The following is a 22,273-nucleotide window of genomic DNA, read 5'->3' as shown; positions in this document are numbered from 1 at the left end:
TTTACCAGTTACTCTGGTTACCAGCTTTTTGTCCTTGTGGATATCAGTTTTAAAAAAATCATAGTTACGATCCTGTGCTCTTTAGACCTACTTTACCTGTGGTCTTTAATGAATGAGTGCAAGCAAAGGAGAATGTCATTTCCTGGGAAATGTCTTGCTTAAGATGACTAACCTACCACAGGGAACTGGTAACTCAAGTTGGTCCTGTTGCTCACAGTAGATGATCTATCTTTAATGGCACAAAAGATGGATGATATTAGAGCTTTTCATCACTCAATGTATTACATTTCACAAATTTATTTATTTGAGACCATGCTCACTGGAAAAGTAACGTTAGATTTTAATGAGGTTTTGGAAGATTAGTTATAGTTCAATATACCACTGATAGTATTCCAAGTACAATCACTCTTTTAGGATTCCGTAGTCATTGGTGCTATTAGGAAAAGAATCATCATAGAGAAAGAATTTCTCTGACTTTAACTAATGGGCCCCTTTAACTGAAGACTACATTATTCAGGTATTATTTATTGACTTTGAATAAGGAAAACACTGGCCTAAGTACTCTGGAGGATGTCAAGAAACACGAGATTTGATCCTTGCCCTCGAGGAGTTTGTAAAGGTAAGTTATAATGATCCATCCATTTGCTTGTTTGCCGAATAAATAATCCCATGAAAAGTAAAATATGAATATAAGATTTACAGAACAGTAGATAACAACTTTGGGTAAATTCCGGGAGTTGGTGATGGACAGGGAGGCCTGGCGTGCTGTGGTCCATAGGGTCGCAAAGAGTCGGACACGACTGAGCGATTGAATTGAACGAACAAGATTGTCACAAAGTTTTATGTCATTAATTTTCAAATGTATGGTGCTACAGAAATTCAGGGAAGCAGAGGTAACTTCATGCTGAGATGGACAGAAGAGGCTTTCTGCGGAGACAGGATTTGACATGGACCTGGAATATGGCAAGGAACTAGTTAGAAACTGAACTAAGAGCACTCCATACAGATGAAGTATAAGAACAGAAACATGAGGCTGGAAAAGTAGCAGATGTTTGGGAGAATGAAGAGTAAGTTATCTGTTGAACTAGGAGAGTTGGTGCAGTGTAATAGAGGCTGATCTACAATGTTCCAGTGAGCCTGTAGAAGACCTTTGAATGTCCAGGTATGGAGCTTGGGCCTTATCTATCCTACAGGAAGTGAAGAGCTATTCAACATTTTGAACCAGTGGAAACAAATGACTTAAGAAACTTATAAAATCTGGTGTTTTTTTGAAAAATATGTTCTTCACTAAATGAAAAAAGTATTAATTAGTTTAAAATGGAGGTTTTGAATTCTTTTATATACATGGTCTCTTAATATCAAATGAGGTATTTCTGATAAAAGTATTACTGCTCAAAAAGGTGGAGGACATGATAATACTATACTGTGTTTAGTAATACGCCATTCTATACTTATAAAAACACTGTACTGTGTCCAATAGATAGACATAACCTTCAAGGGTATTTTAATTGTTTCTAATGGAATAACTTCAAATAATTCACCTAAACAAGTTTAGAGAAAATACTATATAAACCAATACTGTACAATGGTGTAAGGAATATACAGAATTAACAAATTAATATTTTCATTGTTTCTGATGGGGGACTACAAAGGTTCTACATGTGTGGCTAGGAAAAATATGGCAAAGGTATACAGCAATACTATTGTACTCTGGGATTGGTAGAATATGGGGTGGGTAGATGCAGACAGATATATAGATAGATGGACAGACGGGTAATGTTGATAGATCTTTCTATTTATATATGTTTAGCTTTTTTGTTTTTTTATAGTTAAATAGTCATTTACCCATTTCTCTGATTAAACCACCACGTATTTGAGCATGGGGTGTTCATCATCTCACTATCCACTCTGCATCTTGTTCAGTTCAGTTCAGTTCAGTCGCTCAGTCGTGTCCGACTCTCTGTGACCCCATGAATCACAGCACGCCAGGCCTCCCTGTCCATCTTGTAGATAACAAAATATACCAGAAAATATGTTAGAGCTGATCATGGACTCTATGAATGGAAAAATGAGAAACTTAAGCAAAAGTTTTGTCTATATGTTATTTTTGTCCTTTAATTACTTCATTAGCTCAGCATATTGATTTAGACAAGGCATCTAGTACAATGCAGGTAATGAAGGCACTAGAGTTCCAGAAAAACAGCTATTTCTGCTTCATTGACTATGCCAAAGCCTTTGACTGTGTGGATCACAATAAACTGTGGAACATTCTGAAAGAGATGGGAATACCAGACCACTTGACCTGCCTCTTGAGAAACCTGTATGCAGGTCAGGAAGCAACAGTTAGAACTGTACATGGAACAACAGACTGGTTCCAAATAGGAAAAGGAGTACGTCAAGGCTGTATATTGTCACCCTGCTTATTTAACTTCTATGCAGAGTACATCATGAGGAACGCTGGGCTGGAAGAAGCACAAGCTGGAATCAAGATTGCTGGGAGAAATATCAATAACCTCAGATATGCAGATGACACCACCTTTTATGGCAGGAAGTGAAGAGGAACTCAAAAGCCTCTTGAGGAAAGTGAAAGAGGAGAGTGAAAAGGTTGGCTTGAAGCTCAACATTCAGAAAACTAAGATCATGGCATCTGGTCCCATCACTTCATGGCAAATAGATGGGGAAACAGTGGAAACAGTGTCAGACTTTATTTTTTTGGGCTCCAAAATCACTGCAGATGCTGACTGCAGCCATGAAATTAAAAGATGCTTACTCCTTGGAAGGAAAGTTATGACCAACCTAGATAGCATATTAAAAAACAGAGACATTACTTTGCCAACCAAGGTCCGTCTAGTCAAGGCTATGGTTTTTCCCGTGGTCATGTATGGATGTGAGAGTTGGACTGTGAAGAAAGCTGATCGCTGAAGAATTGATGCTTTTGAACTGTGGTGTTGGAGAAGACTCTTGAGAGTCCCTTGGACTGCAAGGAGATCCAACCAGTCCATTCTAAAGGAGATCAATCCTGGGTGTTCATTGGAAGGACTGATGCTAAAGCTGAAACTCCAATACTTTGGCCACCTCATGTGATGAGTTGACTCACTGGAAAAGACTCTGATGCTGGGAGGGCTTGGGGGCGGGAGCAGAAGGGGATGACAGGATGAGATGGCTGGATGGCATCACCGACTCGATGGACATGAGTTTGAGTGAACTCCGGGAGTTGGTGATGGACAGGGAGGCCTGGTGTGCTGTGATTCAATGGGTCGCAGAGTCGGACACGACTGAGCGACTGAACTGAACTGAACTGAAGATGAAGCATGGAGCATGAATAATGTATGGGTAAGAGTTCAGTTTGCCTGGAGCACACGGAGCCTAAGCAGGACTGCAAAGGTAAACATGAGTCAGATGAAAGAAGGGGACTTGGACTGACCAAACTTGGCAGTGGAGACCCATAAAGGTTATTGAGCAAGGGATTAATTTGACTATGCTGTGTTTCAGGAAGATCAATCTGCCGGCAGGGCACAGAATAGATTATTGGTTTAGTTGATGAGAGAGAGACACATACACAGAAGTGGGGAGAGCACTTAGGAGCTTTATAACACTGCAAGTAAGAAATCATCAAAGCCCAACTGAGTGGAGAACTGGCGATGAATCTGGCTTTAGAGAGAGAATCACTAAGCTACTGAGTGAAGATGTTTTCCTTTGCTCCAACCATACGCCTCTAAGTGTAGTCATACTTCAAGGTATAAAGTAGCCCAGGGAGAGAGTGTGAAGAGAGAAAGAACTTTCAGATCCAAATTTTTCATCATACAGGACCATTAAATGGCATTTGATGTACATGGACACCCTCATATAATTAAACACTGCAGCCTCACGTGAGTAACTCAGCACACATTTTCCAGGTGCCATTTGTGCACGTAAGATCACAATAAACACCAACTCTGGTATGCAGAGGTCCTGCTTCCCAGAGACCTGGCTTTTGCCTAGCTTTCCAATTTCATTCAAACCTCTCTCTGCATGGCTACCTTTGGCCTTCCTTTCTGGTTCCTGAACATCCCAGCATTTTCTAGCCTCAGGGTCTTGGCACTGTGTCCCCTGTGCCTAGAAGGTGATTCGTTTCGCTTTCTGTATTAATATTTACCAGTTTTAGCTTACAGTTTTCAGTTTAAATGTCACCTCTTCTTGACCACAGAGTATTAAATAGTTGCTCTTTTCACATGATCCACTTATCCTTGTAGCATCTGTAATTATCTTACTAGAGACCAGATCTGTCCTTTTTATGCCTAAACTCTCAACAGCCAGAATAGAATCGAGCATGTATTGGGCTTTCAAAAAATATTTTTTCAATCAATTAATTAAAAGCATAAAAATAAGAACTTACAATGAGAAAATAAGAAAAGATAAGGTAGAAACAAAAAGCTCCTTCATTAAAGATATAAAGGGTAAACAGGAAAACAATTTGAAACAGTCAGCAAGCATTAGGAAATGAGGAAATCTAAACTAGGGCCAAGAAGCTTAATTATAAATATTACATGTAACAAGAAAATATAATTATATTTTCAGTTCAGTTCAGTTCAAGAAAAGAATGGGAAAGGCCAAAGGACAAAACAGTTTCCAAAAGAAAGGGGTGTCCAGTCAAACAAAATTTCCAGTAATGCATTTGAGGACAGAGATTGATGACTGGGAGAGACTAGTGACTCTGAGGGAGCTGTTTAAGTTAAGGGACCAGGACACGGGCACTCAGTCCCTCAGTTGTGTCCAACTCTTTGTGACCCCATGGACTGTAGCCCACCAGGCTCCTCTGCCCGTGGAATTCTCTAGGCAAGAATATTAGAGCAGGTTACCATTTCCTACTCCAGGGGATCTTCCTGATCCAGGGATTGAACCCACATCTCATGTGTCTCCTCTATTGGCAGAAAAAGAAAGAAACAGAGTTAAGTTGTGTCTCCTTGAACCGTGATCAGCAATGTGGAAAGAGGCCCAGACTAGGTGGCAGAACATTTGGGGTACAATTCCAGCAGGAGCTCCACAATACCACTCTGCAAATGCATTTTCTTATTCATCTATGAGAAAAGTTTTCTGCCTCATCTTAACTCCTGTAACAGGGGATAAAGGGGTTAAAGGATAAATAGGTATAAGGAGTTGTCATTTCTTGGTAAGAATTCTAGTGAAGTTCTAAAAAGGAGGAAAAAATCTATAGAGGACTTTTATTTGAAACAAAATCAAGGTCAAATTTCACTTGAGCTTAATAAACTCAGACTGGATTTTTCCCTCTACTTTGTTAAAGGCCTTGTATTGCTCAACTGCAGAACTTGTTACTGAGGCCAGATATGAAGAGTGCTTATATTTACCACTGACATTTTGTTGAACCTGTCCATACTTATTAATCATTGCTTTAAACTAAGCAGCTGAGGACTCTTAGGAAGTTGATTTTCCCAGCTGACCCATCTGCAAAAGTAGTGAAGCCTGATGCTCTCCTGCAACAGACTGTCTCTGCAGATGTGTGTCCACGGAGAAATACACTTATGTGTGTATAGTTCCCTAGGCAATGGAAATATAAATAGATGAGTCTGAACATTTGGTTGTTAGATATTCTAAAACATCAAAAATTTCTAGTAATTCTATTTGGTTCTTTAAAAAAGAAATCTGATCTTTTTTAATAGGGTCTTCTCTTGTTAAATTTCTATTCCTTTATTTCTTTAATATTAATAATTTTAAATGATTCATTCTAAATTCTTTGTTTTTCAAATTGTTCTCTCATCTCCAGTTCACTAGGGATTAATCCTCTCATTTGTCTTATTCCTCATCGTATCCCTCCAAATATATTTTAAAGCACCATGCCACAAGTTTTTTTTATCTGTACTGTTTTCAGATTCATTGAAATATCTTGAGATTTCAACTATGAATTTATATACTATAATCAATTTCTATGAATATTCTATGTGCACTGAAAAGAACATATATCTTTGTAGATAGATAAGTCAATCAAAATATTTTTTTGGTTCAAATCTTCCATATAATTACTAACTTTTTGCCTCCTCGGTCTACCAGTTTCTAACAGTGGTAAGTTAAAATCTCCCACAGTCATTTAGGATTTGTCAAGTAAGTTTTTTATTTATAGATTTCAAAGTTATGTAGTTAGAGATGCATTTAAACTTTATCTTCTTTTACTATTATTACACACTGACATTTGCAGTCCTAATATTGTTTTATGGCTTACATTCTATATTATTTGAGGTTAACACTACTGCTGTAGCTTTCTTTGACTAGAATTATCTGGTATATTCATTTTCATTCCCTTACTCTGAAAATTTTACGTGGTTTGTTTCAGGAATATCTTCTCTAAAAATGCTGCTATATTTTTAAAAAAATTCAATGTGATAATTTCTTTTACTAGATTATTTTAATCAAGCTACACTTTTATTGTAATTATTCTTGGATTTGAGCTTTTTATATTTTATAAAATATACAATTTTTAAAAATTTTTATACTTTCTCTTTGCTCCTTTTTTTTTTTACTGCCTTCTTCTGAATTAAAATGTTTTTCTGTGATCACCTTTTATTTACCTTCTGTTGCTTTGGGAACCCTAAGATTGTATTCCTAGGCTTCCCTGGTAGCTCAGCTGGTAAAGAATCCACCTGCAATGCAGAAGACACCAGTCCAATTCCTGTGTCAGGAAGATCCTCTGGAGAAAGGATAGGCTACTCACTCTAGTATTCTTGGGCTTCCCTGGTGGCTCAGATGGTAAAGAATCCACCTGCAATGAGGGAGACCTGGGTTCGATCCCTGGGTTGGGAAGATCTCCTGGAGGAGGGCAAGGCAACCCACTCCAGTATTCTTGCCTGGAGAATCCCCATAAACAGAGGAATCTTGCAAAGATGTCCATGGGGTTGCAGAGTCAGACGTGACTGAGGCACTAAGCACAGCACACTGTATTCCTATTTGTCTAGTACTTATTCTGAAATTTTAACACACGCTTCCTAACAAGGACTACCATTACTCAATATTTATCTCCTTACTCCTCCTGAATAAAAGAACATTTTCCTGGTGGCTCAGATGGTAAAGAATCTGCCTGCAGTGTGGGAGACCCGGGTTTGATCCCTGGATCAGGAAGATCCCTGGAGAAGGGAATGGCAACCCACTCCAGTATACATGCCTAGAGAATTCCATGGACAGAGGAGCCTGGTGGCCTATAGTCCATGGGGTCTCAAAGAGTCAGACAGAACTGAGAGACTAAAACACTGGCACACTTTCACTACCTCACATCTCTATCTTGCCCCAGGTAATTGCAAGCTAAATTTAGCTTTAACTCTTTTTAAATTAAAATACACTCATTTAAAAATAATAGTTAATTAACATTACTGATACATTTTACCTATCGCTATGTTCACTGTTGTTTCCTGGACTCTCCACCTTACCTCTGTGTTCACTTTTATTTTGGCTAATGTTCATAACAAGGAGCAGAGCCAGGATTCAAATCAATGTGTGTCCTCCAAAGTCCTTGCTCAACCACAACAATTTAATTTTCACAAAGAAAGATATTCTGTGTGTGTATGGGGCAAGGAGTGGAGCCAGCAGGCAAGAGACAGATGGAGAGAAAGAGGGGAAGTGAAGGATGCCTTAAGAGAAGGTGTCATGATAGTTTTGACACTGCTGGAAGACAGGATTCATATATCAGAAAAGCAAAGACAACTAACTCATGAGACTTGAATAATATATACATGTGTATATACATAGGGTTTCCCTGGTGACTCAAATGGTAAAGAATCTGCATGCAATGCAGGAGACCCAGGTTCAATCCCTGAGTTGGGTAGATCGCCTGGAGAAGGGAATGGCAACCCACTCCAGTATTCTTGCCTGGAGGAATCCATATAAATATGTATGTATATGATATAAATAAACAGGGAATTAGGGTGTAGTCATAAGTCAAGGGGCTTGGGCTAGAATGGGAAGGTGTAGCTGCACCTATTTAAGGCCTGTGTAAGAATGCATAGGGATTTCGAGGACCTCGGTACAGTACCTGCCACAAAACAGGTGCTCAAGGATATTTATGGAATGAAAGAAATAAAGCAAGGAGGAAAAAATGTACACAAAAAGGGAAGGCAGGAAAATAAAAGAATGAGAAAAGGAAGAAGGTAAAGAGGAAGCAAGAAGAAAATGAAAGCAATTAAAAGAAAAGGCAGAAGAAAGTAAAAAGAAGGATCTCTTTTTTTAAAGTGTAAGCACTGTATATTTATAAATGGGCTAAAAAAAAAAGACAAGATTTGTATCAAGCTGTTAACAATGTGTACTTAGGGTAGAAGGTGAATGATTTCTACTTACTAACTTTATGCCCATCAGAAGTATTTAAGGTTTTTCTGGTGAGCATATACTGTCTGTAAGCAAAGATTTAAAAATAAGGGAAATGTGCAGAGAATAATAAAGAACCACCTGATGTGGCATGGTGTGACTCACCTTCAGATGAGTGCATCTCCCCGATTCCCCCAGAAGGGCTGCCTCAGTGACTCCCTGATGACCCCCAGGAGCAGAGAACATTTTTCCTGTCATCTCAAGCCCATTAATCTCCTCAAAGGCCAGGCCCCAAAAGGGAGAGAAATCCCATTATTGGACTTCCTCTCCTCTTAAAGCCACCTGTCAAATTCCAGGTGGCCTTGGAATTCCTCAGCCCTGCATTCTCCCAGGTGGCCTGACTCCCTTTAAAAAGATGCAATCCTTTGCCCACAGGTCTTTCACTTTAGCCTCAAATGATAATAACCCTATCAGAATAGGATACGCCAAGTGTCTATACAAGAAAGACACATATTTACAATATCAAAAAAGACTCTCCCGTCACAGACTGCAGTTCATGATAATAGAGAAAATGCTTCCTTTATTTTTTTTAAATCTTTCACGGTCTTCTGATTTTTCTAAGACTGAGAGTCTTGAAGACAATTCAGTCCCTTAATGAAAACTGTTAACAGACAAATTCGGCTGATCCCTTATAAACTAGAACCATTCTATGTAATCCTAGTTTTACTTTTATAAGAAAACCTGTGTTTTGTCCATAAAAATAAACTCATGTGAAGCACGGGTGACGGGTTTTTACAACTCATGAGACATAGATAAAAAGGTGATAAACCAAAAGCCACCTATTATACCCTTGTAACAGAGTTTTTCAACCATGGCACTATTGACATTTTGGGCCAGATAATTCTTTGTTATGAAGGATGGCTATCCTGTGCTTTGTAGGATGTTAAGCAGCATCCCTGGCACCTACCCACTAGATGCCTGTCACACACACACACACACACACACACACACACACACCCTAGTTGTGGCAACCAAAAACACCTCCAGGAATTCAATCATTAAATGCACCCATGGGGCCAATAATCATGATGGTGTGATCACTCACCTAGAGCCAGACATCCTGGAATGTGAAGTCCAGTGGGCCTTAGAAAGCATCACTATGAACAAAGCTAGTGGAGGTGATGGAATTCCAGTTGAGCTATTTCAAATCTTGAAAGATGATGCTGTGAAAGTGATGCACTCAATATGCCAGCAAATTTGGAAAACTCAGCAATGGCCACAGGACTGGAAAAGGTCAGTTTTCATTCCAATTCTAAAGAAAGGCAATGCCAAAGAATGCTCAAACTACCGCACAATTGCACTCATCTCACATGCTAGCAAAGTCATGCTCAAAATTCTCCAAGCCAGGCTTCAGCAATACATGAACCGTGAACTTCCAGATGTTCAAGCTGGTCTTAGAAAAGGCAGAGGCACCAGAGATCAAATTGCCAACATCTGCTAGATCACCGAAAAAGCAAGAGAGTTCCAGAAAAACATCTATTTCTGCTTTATTGACTATGCCAAAGCCTTTGACAGTGTGGATCACAATAAACTGTGGAAAATTCTGAAAGAGATGGGAATACCAGACCACCTGACCTGCCTCTTGAGAAACTGAACTGAACATGGAACAACAGACTGGTTCCAAATAGGAAAAGGAGTACATCAAGTCTGTATATTGTCACCCTGCTTATTTAACTTCTACGCAGAGTACATCATGAGGAACGCTGGGCTGGAAGAAGCACAAGCTGGAATCAAGATTGCTGGGAGAAATATCAATAACCTCAGATATGCAGATGACACTACCCTTATGGCAGAAAGTGAAGAGGAACTAAAAAGCCTCTTGATGAAAGTGAAAGTGGAGAGTGAAAAAGTTGCCTTAAAGCTCAACATTCAGAAACCTAAGATCATGGCATCTGGTTCCATCACTTCATGGCAAATAGATGGGGAAACAGTGGAAACAGCATCAGACTTTATTTTTCTGGGCTCCAAAATCACTGCAGATGGTGACTGCAGCCATGAAATTAAAAGACACTCACTCCTTGGAAGGAAAGTTATGACTAACCTAGATAGCATATTAAAAAGCAGAGATATTACTTTGCCAACAAAGGTCCAACTAGTCAAGGCTATGGTTTTTTCAGTGGTCATGTATGGATGTGAGAGTTGGACTGTGAAGAAAGCTGATCGCCAAAGAATTGATGCTTTTGAACTGTGGTGCTGGAGAAGACTCTTGAGAGTCCCTTGGACTGCAAGGAGATCCAACCAGTCCATCCTAAAGGAGATCTGTCCTGGGTGTTCATTGGAAGGACTGATGCTGAGGCTGAAACTCCAATACTTTGGCCACCTCATGTGAAGAGTTGACTCACTGGAAAAGACTCTGATGCTGGGAAAGTTTGGGGGCTGGCGGAGAAGGGGACGACAGAGAATGAGATGGCTGGATGGCATCACCGACTTGATGGACATGAGTTTGGGTGAACTCCGGGAGTTGGTGATGGACAGGGAGGCCTGGTGTGCTGCAATTCATGGAATCACAAAGAGTCAGACACGACTGAGCAACTGAACTGAACTGAACTGAACTGATAGGGCCAAAGTCCCCTGGTTGAGAACCACAGATGAAGTGCCAAGTTTCAAAAATAGGTTAATTTATTTCTCTACAATTAGAAAAAGACGTTTTGCACGCACACAGGTATTTGGGGTTTTAATATGTGTTAAAGCATCTCTTGTAATGAAAAGAATTTGTTTGCAATGCCACTGGCAAAGTAGAGAAAAGCAACATGACAGACAAAATTATATCCCAAAGCTTCATGCTGTATTATGAAATAGGCAACATGAAGAATCCTAAAGTCACATTTATATTCAGCAAAGATAAAAATACAATTAGATGTGTGCAGTGACCTTAATTTATGGATGTTTTCCTTATATTCTATAACTTCAGATAATCCTCTCAGCAGGGTTCAGAGCTTGAACAACTCCAAAATTTGACTTTAGTTATCTATCATACCATATAACAGGTCATCATATCACCATACTTTGTAATTCAGTACCATAGTTTAAGGCAAAAGAATGGCAGCAGGCTGTCTGGACTAATGATATTAAAATGCTGAATATATGTGATTCTATGAAAGTCAACTGGCATCTTTCCATTGCATTTCAAAGGAAGAAGAAAAAATTGTTTGGTGAAATCAGGAATGATGTTAATACCAGAGACTCTAAGGTCCTCTATAACCTTATTAACTTGGTAATATGAATAATAATTATTCAGCAAGAAAAGAAAGCTAAAATATATTTGGGGGGGATAGGTTGTAATTAATTGACTAAGTTGCCTCTCATTTCATTTGCCGATGATTCCTTCAAATTTAAATACTCAAACACTTTTTTATGTATATACATTAGCTTCATGGGGAAAAATTTATAGCTGCATTTCACTCTATATTCCATTTTAGATGCAGATAGTTGGATTGAATAAATTTAAAATGTAATTGAATGACTAAAGAATAAAAACATCCTTTTCTGGCTTCAGAGCCTTTTCAATCTATCATTACAATATTAAAAAAAATGAGTGAACCTTTTTTTTAAAAAAAATAGGTTAATGGGATTAGAAATTTATCTCCCTATTTTATGCTACCCTCTCTCCTCCAGTTTACTTGCCAGAAGAATTTCAAATGCAATTCCCCTGAAATCTACAGATTTAATAGGCTAACAAGCAGTTATCATTCTTGTTACGAGCTGATTCTATTGAGTCTACATCTTAAAAGGTCTTTTTGTTGTGCTGTTTCTGCAGACTGTCTTGATGTTTACAGAAAAAAAAAAAAAATCCGATGACATGGTAACTAGAAGAGAAGAGCAAGCTGGTTGATTTCTGCAGGAGTTTCCCAAGGATTGTTTTCCCCTTTCGAGATTCAAATTAAAACAAAAACATTCTCCTTTATTTCTAATGAAAAAATGAACAATAACTTCTGGAATTTGTGATAAGCCAAATGAACTCATTACTGTTTTATGAAACAGTTTAACACACTTTGATCAAATAATAACTTTGCAAATACAAAGATGCTATCGTAATATCATCACACAGTTAACGTGACTGGCCTATGCTAATAGGTACTAAGACATAAGCGATGTCAAAGCATTAGGATATTTAAAGAAAAGCCAAATGTCTTTAATATTCCCCAGAAATGGCATTGTCTCAACTCCTGTCTACATATGTATGAATACCCTAAATGCAAAAAAACTTACAAATTTACTCTTATTCTTTTGTGAAGCTAGTTAAAATTTAATGAACAAGAAATTAAACAAAAGCTGCTGTAATAAAGTTAGAATATTCTAACTGAAAAACAATTATAATGAAACTATTTACATTCCCATAAAATTATAAACATTTTTCAAGGGATGTTTTGCAAAACAATTTATGTTTTCTTATTATGATTCTTGAGACTTAAACACTGCAGGTTTATTTCACATTTTAAAAAGACATTTGAGCAAGAGTTTTACTTTCTCAAAGGACTCTGTGCTTTAAAGTAACATGTTGAATGCTTAGATTTCTCTCCAAACACATTTTATGCTTCATCTTTCAACTAAGAGGATTAATTTTCAACTATATGTAATTGACAGAAAATCGTGTTGAAATGGTGAAAAGAAAGTGAAAGTCGCTCAGTTGTGTCCAATTCTTTGTGATCCCATGGACTATACAGTCCATGGAATTCTCCAGGCCAGAATGCTGGAGTGGGTTAGCCTTTCCCTTCTCCAGGGGATTTTTCCAACTCAGAGATTGAACCCAGGTCCCCTGCATTGCAGGCAGATTCTTTACCAGCTGAGCCACAAGAGAAGCCCAAGAAATCTGGAGTGGGTAGCCTATCCCTTCTCCAGGAGATCTTCCCGACCCAGAAATGGAACCAGGGTCTCTTGCATTGCAGGCGGATTCTTTATCAACTGAGCTATCAGGGAAGCCCGTTGAAATGGTAGTATTAATTCTGGCAATTTACCAGTCAGATTTCAGATATATACAGCTCTTAGTACAGAGCTGGAAAAATACTGACAGCTTGTAAGTATGCTCACTGCTTTTCCACTGTTTAAACCTCCTCTCAAAATTATATTCATAATTCACAGAAGTGAAAGCAATTAACTCTTCTCCTGAAAGAGACAGCATTTTTGAAAGAAAAAAAAGTTACCTTCCTAGTTTTAGATATTTAATCCAACGAAAACTCTAAGAGCCAACTTTAGGGTTTTCACTAAAAAAAAATTCCCTCTGTAGTGGCTGGCTCAAGCTTGACAAACTTGAACTGTGTGGACACTGAAGTGGCTCTCGGTTACACTAGGGAAGAAAGAAGAATTAGACATTCCACAGCTGCCTACCCCAGCTTCTTCCCAGGGGTACAGCTGCAGTCTCTATTAAACTCAATCACTTTGTACAGCCACTGGGATCCCAGGCAGGGGTGCTGAATCCTAGAGCAGCTTAGATTTCTTCCAGTACCACAGCAAGAAGTAAGACTACTTCAAAAGTAACCTGTTATTTTCAATGATTATGCGGCTCCAGGCCAACAGAAAAAAAATGTGATGAAGACCATCTGCAGTGAGGGAAAATAAAAGATGTTTCATATTTTTAAGATTTCAAGCTACTTACAGGCGATCTTCCTTGGATCTTTAGCATGAAAATGCTATAAATATGTGTCCTTTATTCCTGACCAATTTTTTATTTGAGGTGTGGGGAGAGGATGATCAACTTGAAGAAACCCAGAACTTAACTGACAGTCATTGTGGCATTTGTAATGAGACCCACTCACCACAGGGTTTTAAAGAATGAAGTATATATGACAAAAAGTATCATGTTTAAAGGTACAATAATCTTCCATTTTACATCAGCACACATTCTCACTCGGTCTTCTGAACCTTTTAAAGACTAATATGACAGTATTAGTGATATGGTGTGACTAAAAAACTGCAGAGAATAAATATTCTCTCCTACTTGAGGATAGCTGATGCTATGGCAGATGCCATTTCCTTGGGATAAATCAGAAAGGAAGGAGCTATAACCACGTAGTTTTATTAAAATAATAGAAATATACAAATTACCACTGCCCACAAAATCATGCTTTTATACTAATCATCTTCTCCTAAGGTAGTAAAAGACAATACACAGATGCGTATTTTGGTAATTTTTGTACTATCTTGGATTTATAATCCCATTACTATCATTAATTCTTACTTGGTCAGAAAACCATTATTGTAACTCCATATAAGCATTTGCAGAATTTACCAGATATAACAGTGAAAACAATAATGATCATGTTTCAATATATTATGGGCATGCTATGACTCAAGCACTGTGCTGAGAGCTTTTAGATACATGACCTTGTTTACCACCATCCTCCTCGTGAAATTATCCTTATTTTATAGATGAAGAAATTGACTTGTATAAGAGACTGCAAAAGAGACATAGGCATTTAGAACAGTCTTTGGGACTCTGTGGGAGAGGGTGAAGGTGGAATGATTGGAGAGAATGGAATTGTAGCATGTATATTATCATAAGTGACCAGTCCAGGTTCGACGCATAAATTTTCCTCTGTTCATTTCTTTGCATTTGTGCTTTTTTAATAAAATTCTTTTGTAGAAAAAAAAAAAAAAAGTCACTGAGCTAGTAAATGGTATAGGCAGAACTTGAACTTTTTGACTCTAAAGTCTATGTGCTGCTGCTGCTGCTGCTGCTGCTAAGTCACTTCAGTCGTGTCCGACTCTGTGTGACCCCATAGACGGAAGCCCACCAGGCTCCCCCGTCCCTGGGATTCTCCAGGCAAGAACACTGGAGTGGGTTGCCATTTCCTTCTCCAATGTGTGGAAGTGGAAAGTGAAAAGTGAAAGTGATTGAAAATCACATTTGTATATTAATTTTGAATATTTTAGATATTTTTAAAGTTTATACTGTTGTTAAATGGTTCAAGCTAAAGAAAAATAGCTTCTCTATATGCAATGTCAGTTAAATATCACTTATATTGCTTATAATCTCTCTTTCTTCTCCAATGGCTGATTTTTTTAATAACCAGAGAAAGGCTCATTTCAACCTAGAGTATTAGTAATGCAATAATTCCCTAAATGTTTTCACATTCTAAGTATCTAAAGTTCCATATGCCTATCTTTCTGTTTGAGGCTGTCAGAACTACAAGTCAAATTAAGACAATTAAACATATTACATAACAGATACTGAGGCATATAAACACTAAATCATGCCTGAAAAATGTAGAATGATAAAATATCAAGTAAGAAAACTTCAAGCCTCAAAAGGCCTTTGTTTACAGTTCAACAATATTCCTCCAAGACAATGCAATACACTATAGCAAGGAGGAATACATGAGGCAGAAGTTGTTGACATATGGGGTATGCATAGAACTTCTGGTTAATGGAAGTTCCAAGATGTATAAATAAAAAATGATGTGTGAGTTGCTGGAAAAAACTGTAAGGCAAGTCAATTTTTTAATTAAAAAATTATGTAGCATAAACAATGCTAATGAGCCAAAAGTCCCATGAGATTAGGACTGTATCTGCTTCATTTTAACATTCCATTCACTTTTCATGAACGTACATCCACTCACTTGAAACACGTCAAGCAGAACCTTTTGCAATATAGAGTTTTGAAGATTTTCTTTGTCCTCATTTTTAATATTAATAGTTCACCATTTTCTTCTCAAGTTGTCAACTTGATGATATATGGCATTTTTTTAAAGCCCTAGAATCCTTAAATGAATCACCATAAATAAATACCTGGAAGTTCTTCATAAATTTCATCATCAATTGGCAGACTCCTTGTTGGTGAACTGCTTGGGAGAGGATGATCAACATCATCATACAGCTCTCCTCTTTCCTCATCATCCTCAGGAATAACATCAGACCCCATATCTATAAAACAAGTTTCAGGAAGTAAAATTTAAAAGAATGCAAAAGTGATTTTCCAAACCTTATTACCTAAATTAATGCAGCCCTACAGAGTCACAATATTGTTATATGTTACATCCTTAACTTGAACATTTTAGAAATTGATCAATGTATAAACATGTGAATTTAAAAGTTACTAAATGGTACTTGCAGAAAAGATGCTTTTATTAATCTGAAGTGAATGGTATGTATTACCAGTCATGTTCTGCTGGTCACTTCTCACAGAAGTCAACAAGCTTGTGTACATGAAACTCCAACTTATTCAGTACTCAAAGACTGTGATACCTTGTTCAATGGGTTGTTCTTACCTTGTAACACAAATTTCAGCTGCTGCACCCATTCTTCGGCATCTTTGGGAGAAGCTGCTGTGAACTAAGGAAAAACAAACAATAGCAATAAAAAAAAAAATCACCACAGTAATGAAAAGTATGTTGCCTCCTTTTCATTTCTATAAGACCATTAGTAATTCTTTTCATGTCTAGTACTACTTTTCTTGCAAGGATGCTTCTTATAATGTACAGTTAATTTTGACAAATTTACGTAATTGAAGCAGAGGATGATGGATTTGAAACTCTGATCAGCAGCTGGCAGCTGTGCAGGAAAAAAAGCTGCTTCTCTTCATCAATGTCAAAGACAGAACTGATGAACAAAATTTGCCCTTGACAATTAGAAGACACCCATGAATTTCTTTAGACTGCTGGGTACAGCTTTCTTAAAAATGTTCTTGTCAGATTCCAACACACTAACTGACAACTTAATTAACTGGCTTTCAACTGCAATCTCAGATATTTAAAACTTATTAAACATACATTCCATATTGATGCTAGCTGATAGCTCTTGACTTGCAGAGCTGATATGTGTCTTTACCTTCATTTTCTCCCACAACTCTAAGCAATACAATATGCATTAACACTGATATTTTTCTTTTGATAATTTCTGCCATGTAATTCTTTTAAAAAATCACTCAGTTCTATTAAAATAGGTATAAAATGCAACATGTGAAGTAATTGATAAATTACATATTCTCCTGTTCTCTTTCAAAAAGATATCACTTGAACTAATCTGAATTTTTTTTTAATCTATTTCCTCTTATATGAATCTTTAAAACCCAGTGTTTTATTATTATTATTAACATGTCAGGAAGAGTTGTTTTAACAAAATGTTAATGTCTTCAAAAATGAAATCAGGAAATCTTATCAACTTAATTTCAAGGCAACACAAAAACTCCAACCTGATAGATGCGTTTATCAGGAGCAGAGATTTCAAAACAGCAATCTTTCTTTCCATCCTTCCTAAGAGTGTTATTCATCCTGACATTGTAGCCGTCTATTGCAAATTCACCTTTCTGCTGTTTGTCTGTTTAAGATGAACCAAAAGTTAGAATTTCATTTACTATAGTGAATATAAATGTCTAGTTGATTAACTTTTATTTAGATTGTTTGATAAATTCTTGGAAAGAATATTTTTGGTCACACTGCTTTCATAGTATAATGCTTAAGTAACATTTCTAGCTATCGCTTTTAATTCTAGAGGTATTTGGAATGGTTGAGTTTAAAAAGGACATCTTAGGGAACCAGAAAAAGATGTCTGTAGATAGTAGTCTTATTCAGAAGGAAGCAAGCAAGTATGACAATTTCATGTAGGGAAAATCCAAGATTGGAACTCAGAACTTGCTAGACAAGCCCACTACAAATCCATGGGTCTTTCAGATTTAGTACACCAGTGGGAAAACTTGTCTAGTTGAAAACCTGCTGGGCTTTTATTTACTATTAACTCTTTTTATCACCACCCTCCAATTCCCCCCACCCCAAAAAACTTCTAAAACACAACTTTTCTGTTTTAGAAAAACCCCCTAAATTGGAACAAATCAAATTCTAATTTTAAAAAGCAAAACAAAACAAAACTACTAATTATAAAAAGATGTGAGGGAAACAAATATTTGAATGGAGAGGAGTGATAGAGCAAGCACAGAAGCATTTCTTACCAAAACAAAAGTAGGTTTCATAACCAGTCAGTGAACAGTTAAACTAGTACAGCACATTTGAATCCCATATGATGAAAAGTCAAAAGAAAAGATGACTTCAGTTTTAGCCAGATATTACTATAAAGACAAATAAAGTAGGAATACAACAAAGGATTTAATGCTGAAACTGAAAATAAAATTAGTCACCTTTCCCACTTTATCCAGTTATATGATTTTGAGAGAAACAAGGCACTGCTATAGGATTACTTTCTAGAGTAAAGTACAATATTAAAATCCTGAATAAGAACAATTGTCACTTTCACTGAGCTCAGGGGAAATACAGAAATACTCTCGTATCATACGGTACAGGGCTCTCTCAGCTTATGGCACCAGTAAAATATGTATCTCCTTTTCTTAAGTATACTAATGTAATGCCTGAAGTAAGAAGCATTTTCAAAAGGTCACTGAGATCATATCTTGTTCAAAACATCAAAGGAAAAAAAGATATCTAGATTAGTAACTCCCGACTTAAATCTGCACATTCTAATCATATTTGTCATAATTTACATCCCTTTAGATAACTGAAAAGCAATTCAAATTTAAAAATTTGAAGTTTGCTTTGTAGAAAAAGTCTGCATTAAACTCTGAGGTGAAAACTATAAAAATCAGAATAAAGCATTTCCCAAAGCATGTTTTATTGGATATTAACAGGTTTCTATGACCTAATAAGTTTGGGAAATGCTGAAACAAAGTTATACAGGTTTTGTTAGTCCAGGCCTTCTTGAGGCCCTTAATTTACTTATATATTGATCAAATTTCTATGAGAAAGAGTTAGTATGCAGCATTTCCCAAAATTATTTATCAATGGAACCCTTTTTTCACAGAGTATTTTATCGAACCGGTACTCCCAGAACATAATTTGCAAATGCCTAACTAGAAAAATACTATTGGGGAAAGGGTATTAAAATAATAATTAGTGGTTAAGTACTAATTTCTTCCGAAATTCTCAAAGAAAAACAAATCATTTATTCACTCATTCAACAAATGTATACTGAGCACTTAAAACAAGCAAGGGACCATTCAAGCATGGTGAGACAAAAGCTAGCAACACTGTACCAGACCTTTCCCACATTCCCACTGAAACACATACACCCAACACTTTCCCATACACCGGATACAAATATAAGTGCTCCAGAAATACTAGTCAATGATCCACCACAATGAAAAAGGATTTACTTTTCTCTATAAAAAATGGAAGTTGTTGGAAGCAAAATATCAAAGACTTACAAGACAGTTCTGAGAGATTTCCTTAAACTTCCCAGGGAGCAGGGGGTGCAGGGAACATAGGATTTTCAAGGGCCAGTTGGAGGAAAGAGGCTCCGGGCCCGCACAAAGTCTCAATCGCTCTATCACCTAGACCAGCTGATCGAAAGTCCAGGCTTCCTACCTCCAACCTGAGTGGGGATGGGAAAGCACCTGGAGTGGGAGTTTATGTCTGGAGAGGCAAAATCACCACTACAAAGACCGAGTCTGGAAGAACTGCGACGAGCAGGATACCTTCTCGTGCTGGATTATTTGTAGGCAACCCCCACCCAAAAATATGCTATGGGCCACGTATCAGATGTTCTGTTAGAGTCTAAGAGGAGGACACGCGTAGCCTCCAGTCAGATGAGCCAGAGAAAAGTCACTAACCCAGCTGAGAGGTAAGCATCCTGGATCACAGAGACTAGAATATCTGTCATAGTATATCCTTGGCCAAGGATAAGTAAAAGAGGAAAAATCAACAAACGAAGACAGGTGTTATAAAAACGTTACGTAACACAAAACCATAACACAGCACTGAGGATACAGAAAGCAAGCACAAATGAGAAACAGCAACAAACTTTAGCTTTGCATCTTTTATTAAGTTATAAAAAGCTTCTGAATAAAATGAAATAATGTAAGATAAGATAAAAAGGGGGATGACTGAGACATGGAACTGGAATGGAGCTGGTAAAATAAGGGGAAAATGCTGTGTAAGGGAATAGAAAATGCAGCAGCCAAATTCATAATGTATTAAGGTGAAAAAAATTTGAAAATTGTGAACACTGTTGAAAAATAAGATCAGGTATAAGGTTTAAAAACTTCCTCAGTAGGTAGGGGGAAAAAAGAATAAGGGGAAAGATGAACAAAGGAAATATGATGAACCTGGAAGACTGACAAAAATACAACAAGAATAATGGGTGTTCCAGAAGAAGGGCAGCATGTAAAACAGTGCCAATAATCAAAGATATAAGAGTAGAAAATTACGTTCCATCAAAGAAGGACTTAAGTCTACAGAACAAAAATTGTTGCTTAAACAAGTAAAAATAATAAGAAACTAATACCTAGACCTAGTCAGCTGATTATTGAGTATTTGAGGATAAATAATCATATAAATATCCAAGTGGGGGGTAGGAGCATGATAACAGAAAATGAAGAAAGATTCTTAACTCTTTCTCAGCTTTTTCAAATCCTTAACAATAAAGTAGCCATATTTCTAATTAGTCAACATGAGTTAAGAAGTTCAAGACATAAAATGGGCAGACATGGCTATGCTAAGACTCCACTCTTCTCCATTTACATTAGCATCTCTTCAAGACAGAGAAAAAAGAGAAAACCTTAGCATCATACGGCAACACAGCAATTTACATACAGGCTAGTTCCACAGTACTTTCTGGGACAGTTTCTTTTTTTTTATTATTTAATTTATTGATTTTACTTTACAATATTGTATTGGTTTTGCCATACATTGACTTGAATCCACCATGAGTGTACATGCATACATCCTGAACCATCATCCTGAACCATCCCCCGCCCCACCTCCCTCCCAATCCCATCCCTCTGGGTCATCCCAGTGCACCAGCCCTGAGCACCCTGTATCATGCATCAAACCTGGCCTGGTGATTCGTTTCACGTATGATATTTTACATGTTTCAATGCCATTCTGGGACAGTTTCAAAGACACTTGTTGACTTAAAAGTAGTTACATGCCAATCAAATAGGAAACAAGGGCGTAGAAGTTCATTTATACATAACTGTAAGAGACTAATCAGATATTTTACCTAAGTAAACTTCCCAACTAGCAGAAGTTTTAGTTTAGCACTTAAAAGTGCCAAAACTTTATAAACTGTTGGATTTTGTAATGGAAGTCATCTTGAAATATATGACAATTCTGTTAAACATAATTTAACATTTTCTTGACGAACTAGTAATACTAATTTGAGTATTAGTTTTTATAGTATGTTACAACATGTTCATGCCCTCAGGATTTTTGAGGTGTCTGTCCTGCTATTAAATTTCTCTCAGCTTCTGTTTCACACTTTAATCTCGCCTGTATTATGCTGTTCGAATTTAATGTCTACAGAACTGAAGACTGCCAGGAGAAACTAGGTAATGAAATCTGTTAAATTGGTAACTTAATTTTACACAATTCTAAAACAGTAGGTTCAAGGTAAAAAAGCAGTTGGCTCTGATCTCTTACAAAACAAAATGCATGACATTAATGATAGCTATTTCCTCCTACTCCTTCACTGACTTTTAGGTTTACAGCTGTGTTCTGGGGTGGGAGGTAGGGGTGTGGTCAAGGGCCAAAAAGACACATCATATTTCCTGCTGCTGCTGCTGCTATGTCACTTCAGTCGTGTCCGACTCTGTGTGACCCCATAGATGGAAGCCCACCAGGCTCCCCCGTCCCTGGGATTCTCCAGGCAAGAACACTGGAGTGGGTTGCCATTTCCTTCTCCAATGTGTGAAAGTGAAAAGTGAAAGTGAAGTTGCTCAGTCAGGTCCGACCCATAGCGACCCCACGGACTGCAGCCCACCAGGCTCCTCTATCCATGGGATTTTCTAGGCAAGAGTACTGGAGTGGCTTGCCATTGCCTTCTCCGTCATATTTCCTGAGCTCCTTCTATATGCCAGAAATGTAATCTAGCATACCCCCTATATATCTTGAAATAATTCTAAGACAGAGAAGGTGTTTATTATATCCCCAGCACTGATGAGGGGGGAAAAAAATTTTAAAATAACCAGCTTGTTCTCAGTCACACAACC

The 22,273-nt window shown here is 37.5% G+C and overlaps 1 protein-coding gene across 1 annotated transcript in view; it reads right to left on the bottom strand.

The window, feature by feature from the left end:
- The window catches only part of SKAP2 (src kinase associated phosphoprotein 2), a 175,115-nt gene that overhangs the window by 45,594 nt on the left and 107,248 nt on the right, over positions 1 to 22,273 (bottom strand). Inside the window, exons 7-9 of the mRNA XM_055420987.2 lie at positions 17,471 to 17,595; positions 16,548 to 16,611; positions 16,069 to 16,203 (exon numbers count right to left, since the gene is read on the bottom strand). Coding sequence (XP_055276962.1) covers positions 16,069 to 16,203; positions 16,548 to 16,611; positions 17,471 to 17,595 — 324 coding nt within the window. The remainder of the gene's footprint in view (positions 1 to 16,068; positions 16,204 to 16,547; positions 16,612 to 17,470; positions 17,596 to 22,273) is intronic.

Source organism: Moschus berezovskii, chromosome 3 (genome assembly GCF_049115385.1).
Source record: "Moschus berezovskii isolate FMDL1 chromosome 3, NW_MosBer_1.0, whole genome shotgun sequence".
Lineage (NCBI taxonomy): Eukaryota > Metazoa > Chordata > Mammalia > Artiodactyla > Moschidae > Moschus > Moschus berezovskii.
The sequence above is the reverse complement of the archived record's forward strand: the minus strand, read 5'-3'. Positions and strand labels throughout refer to the sequence as shown.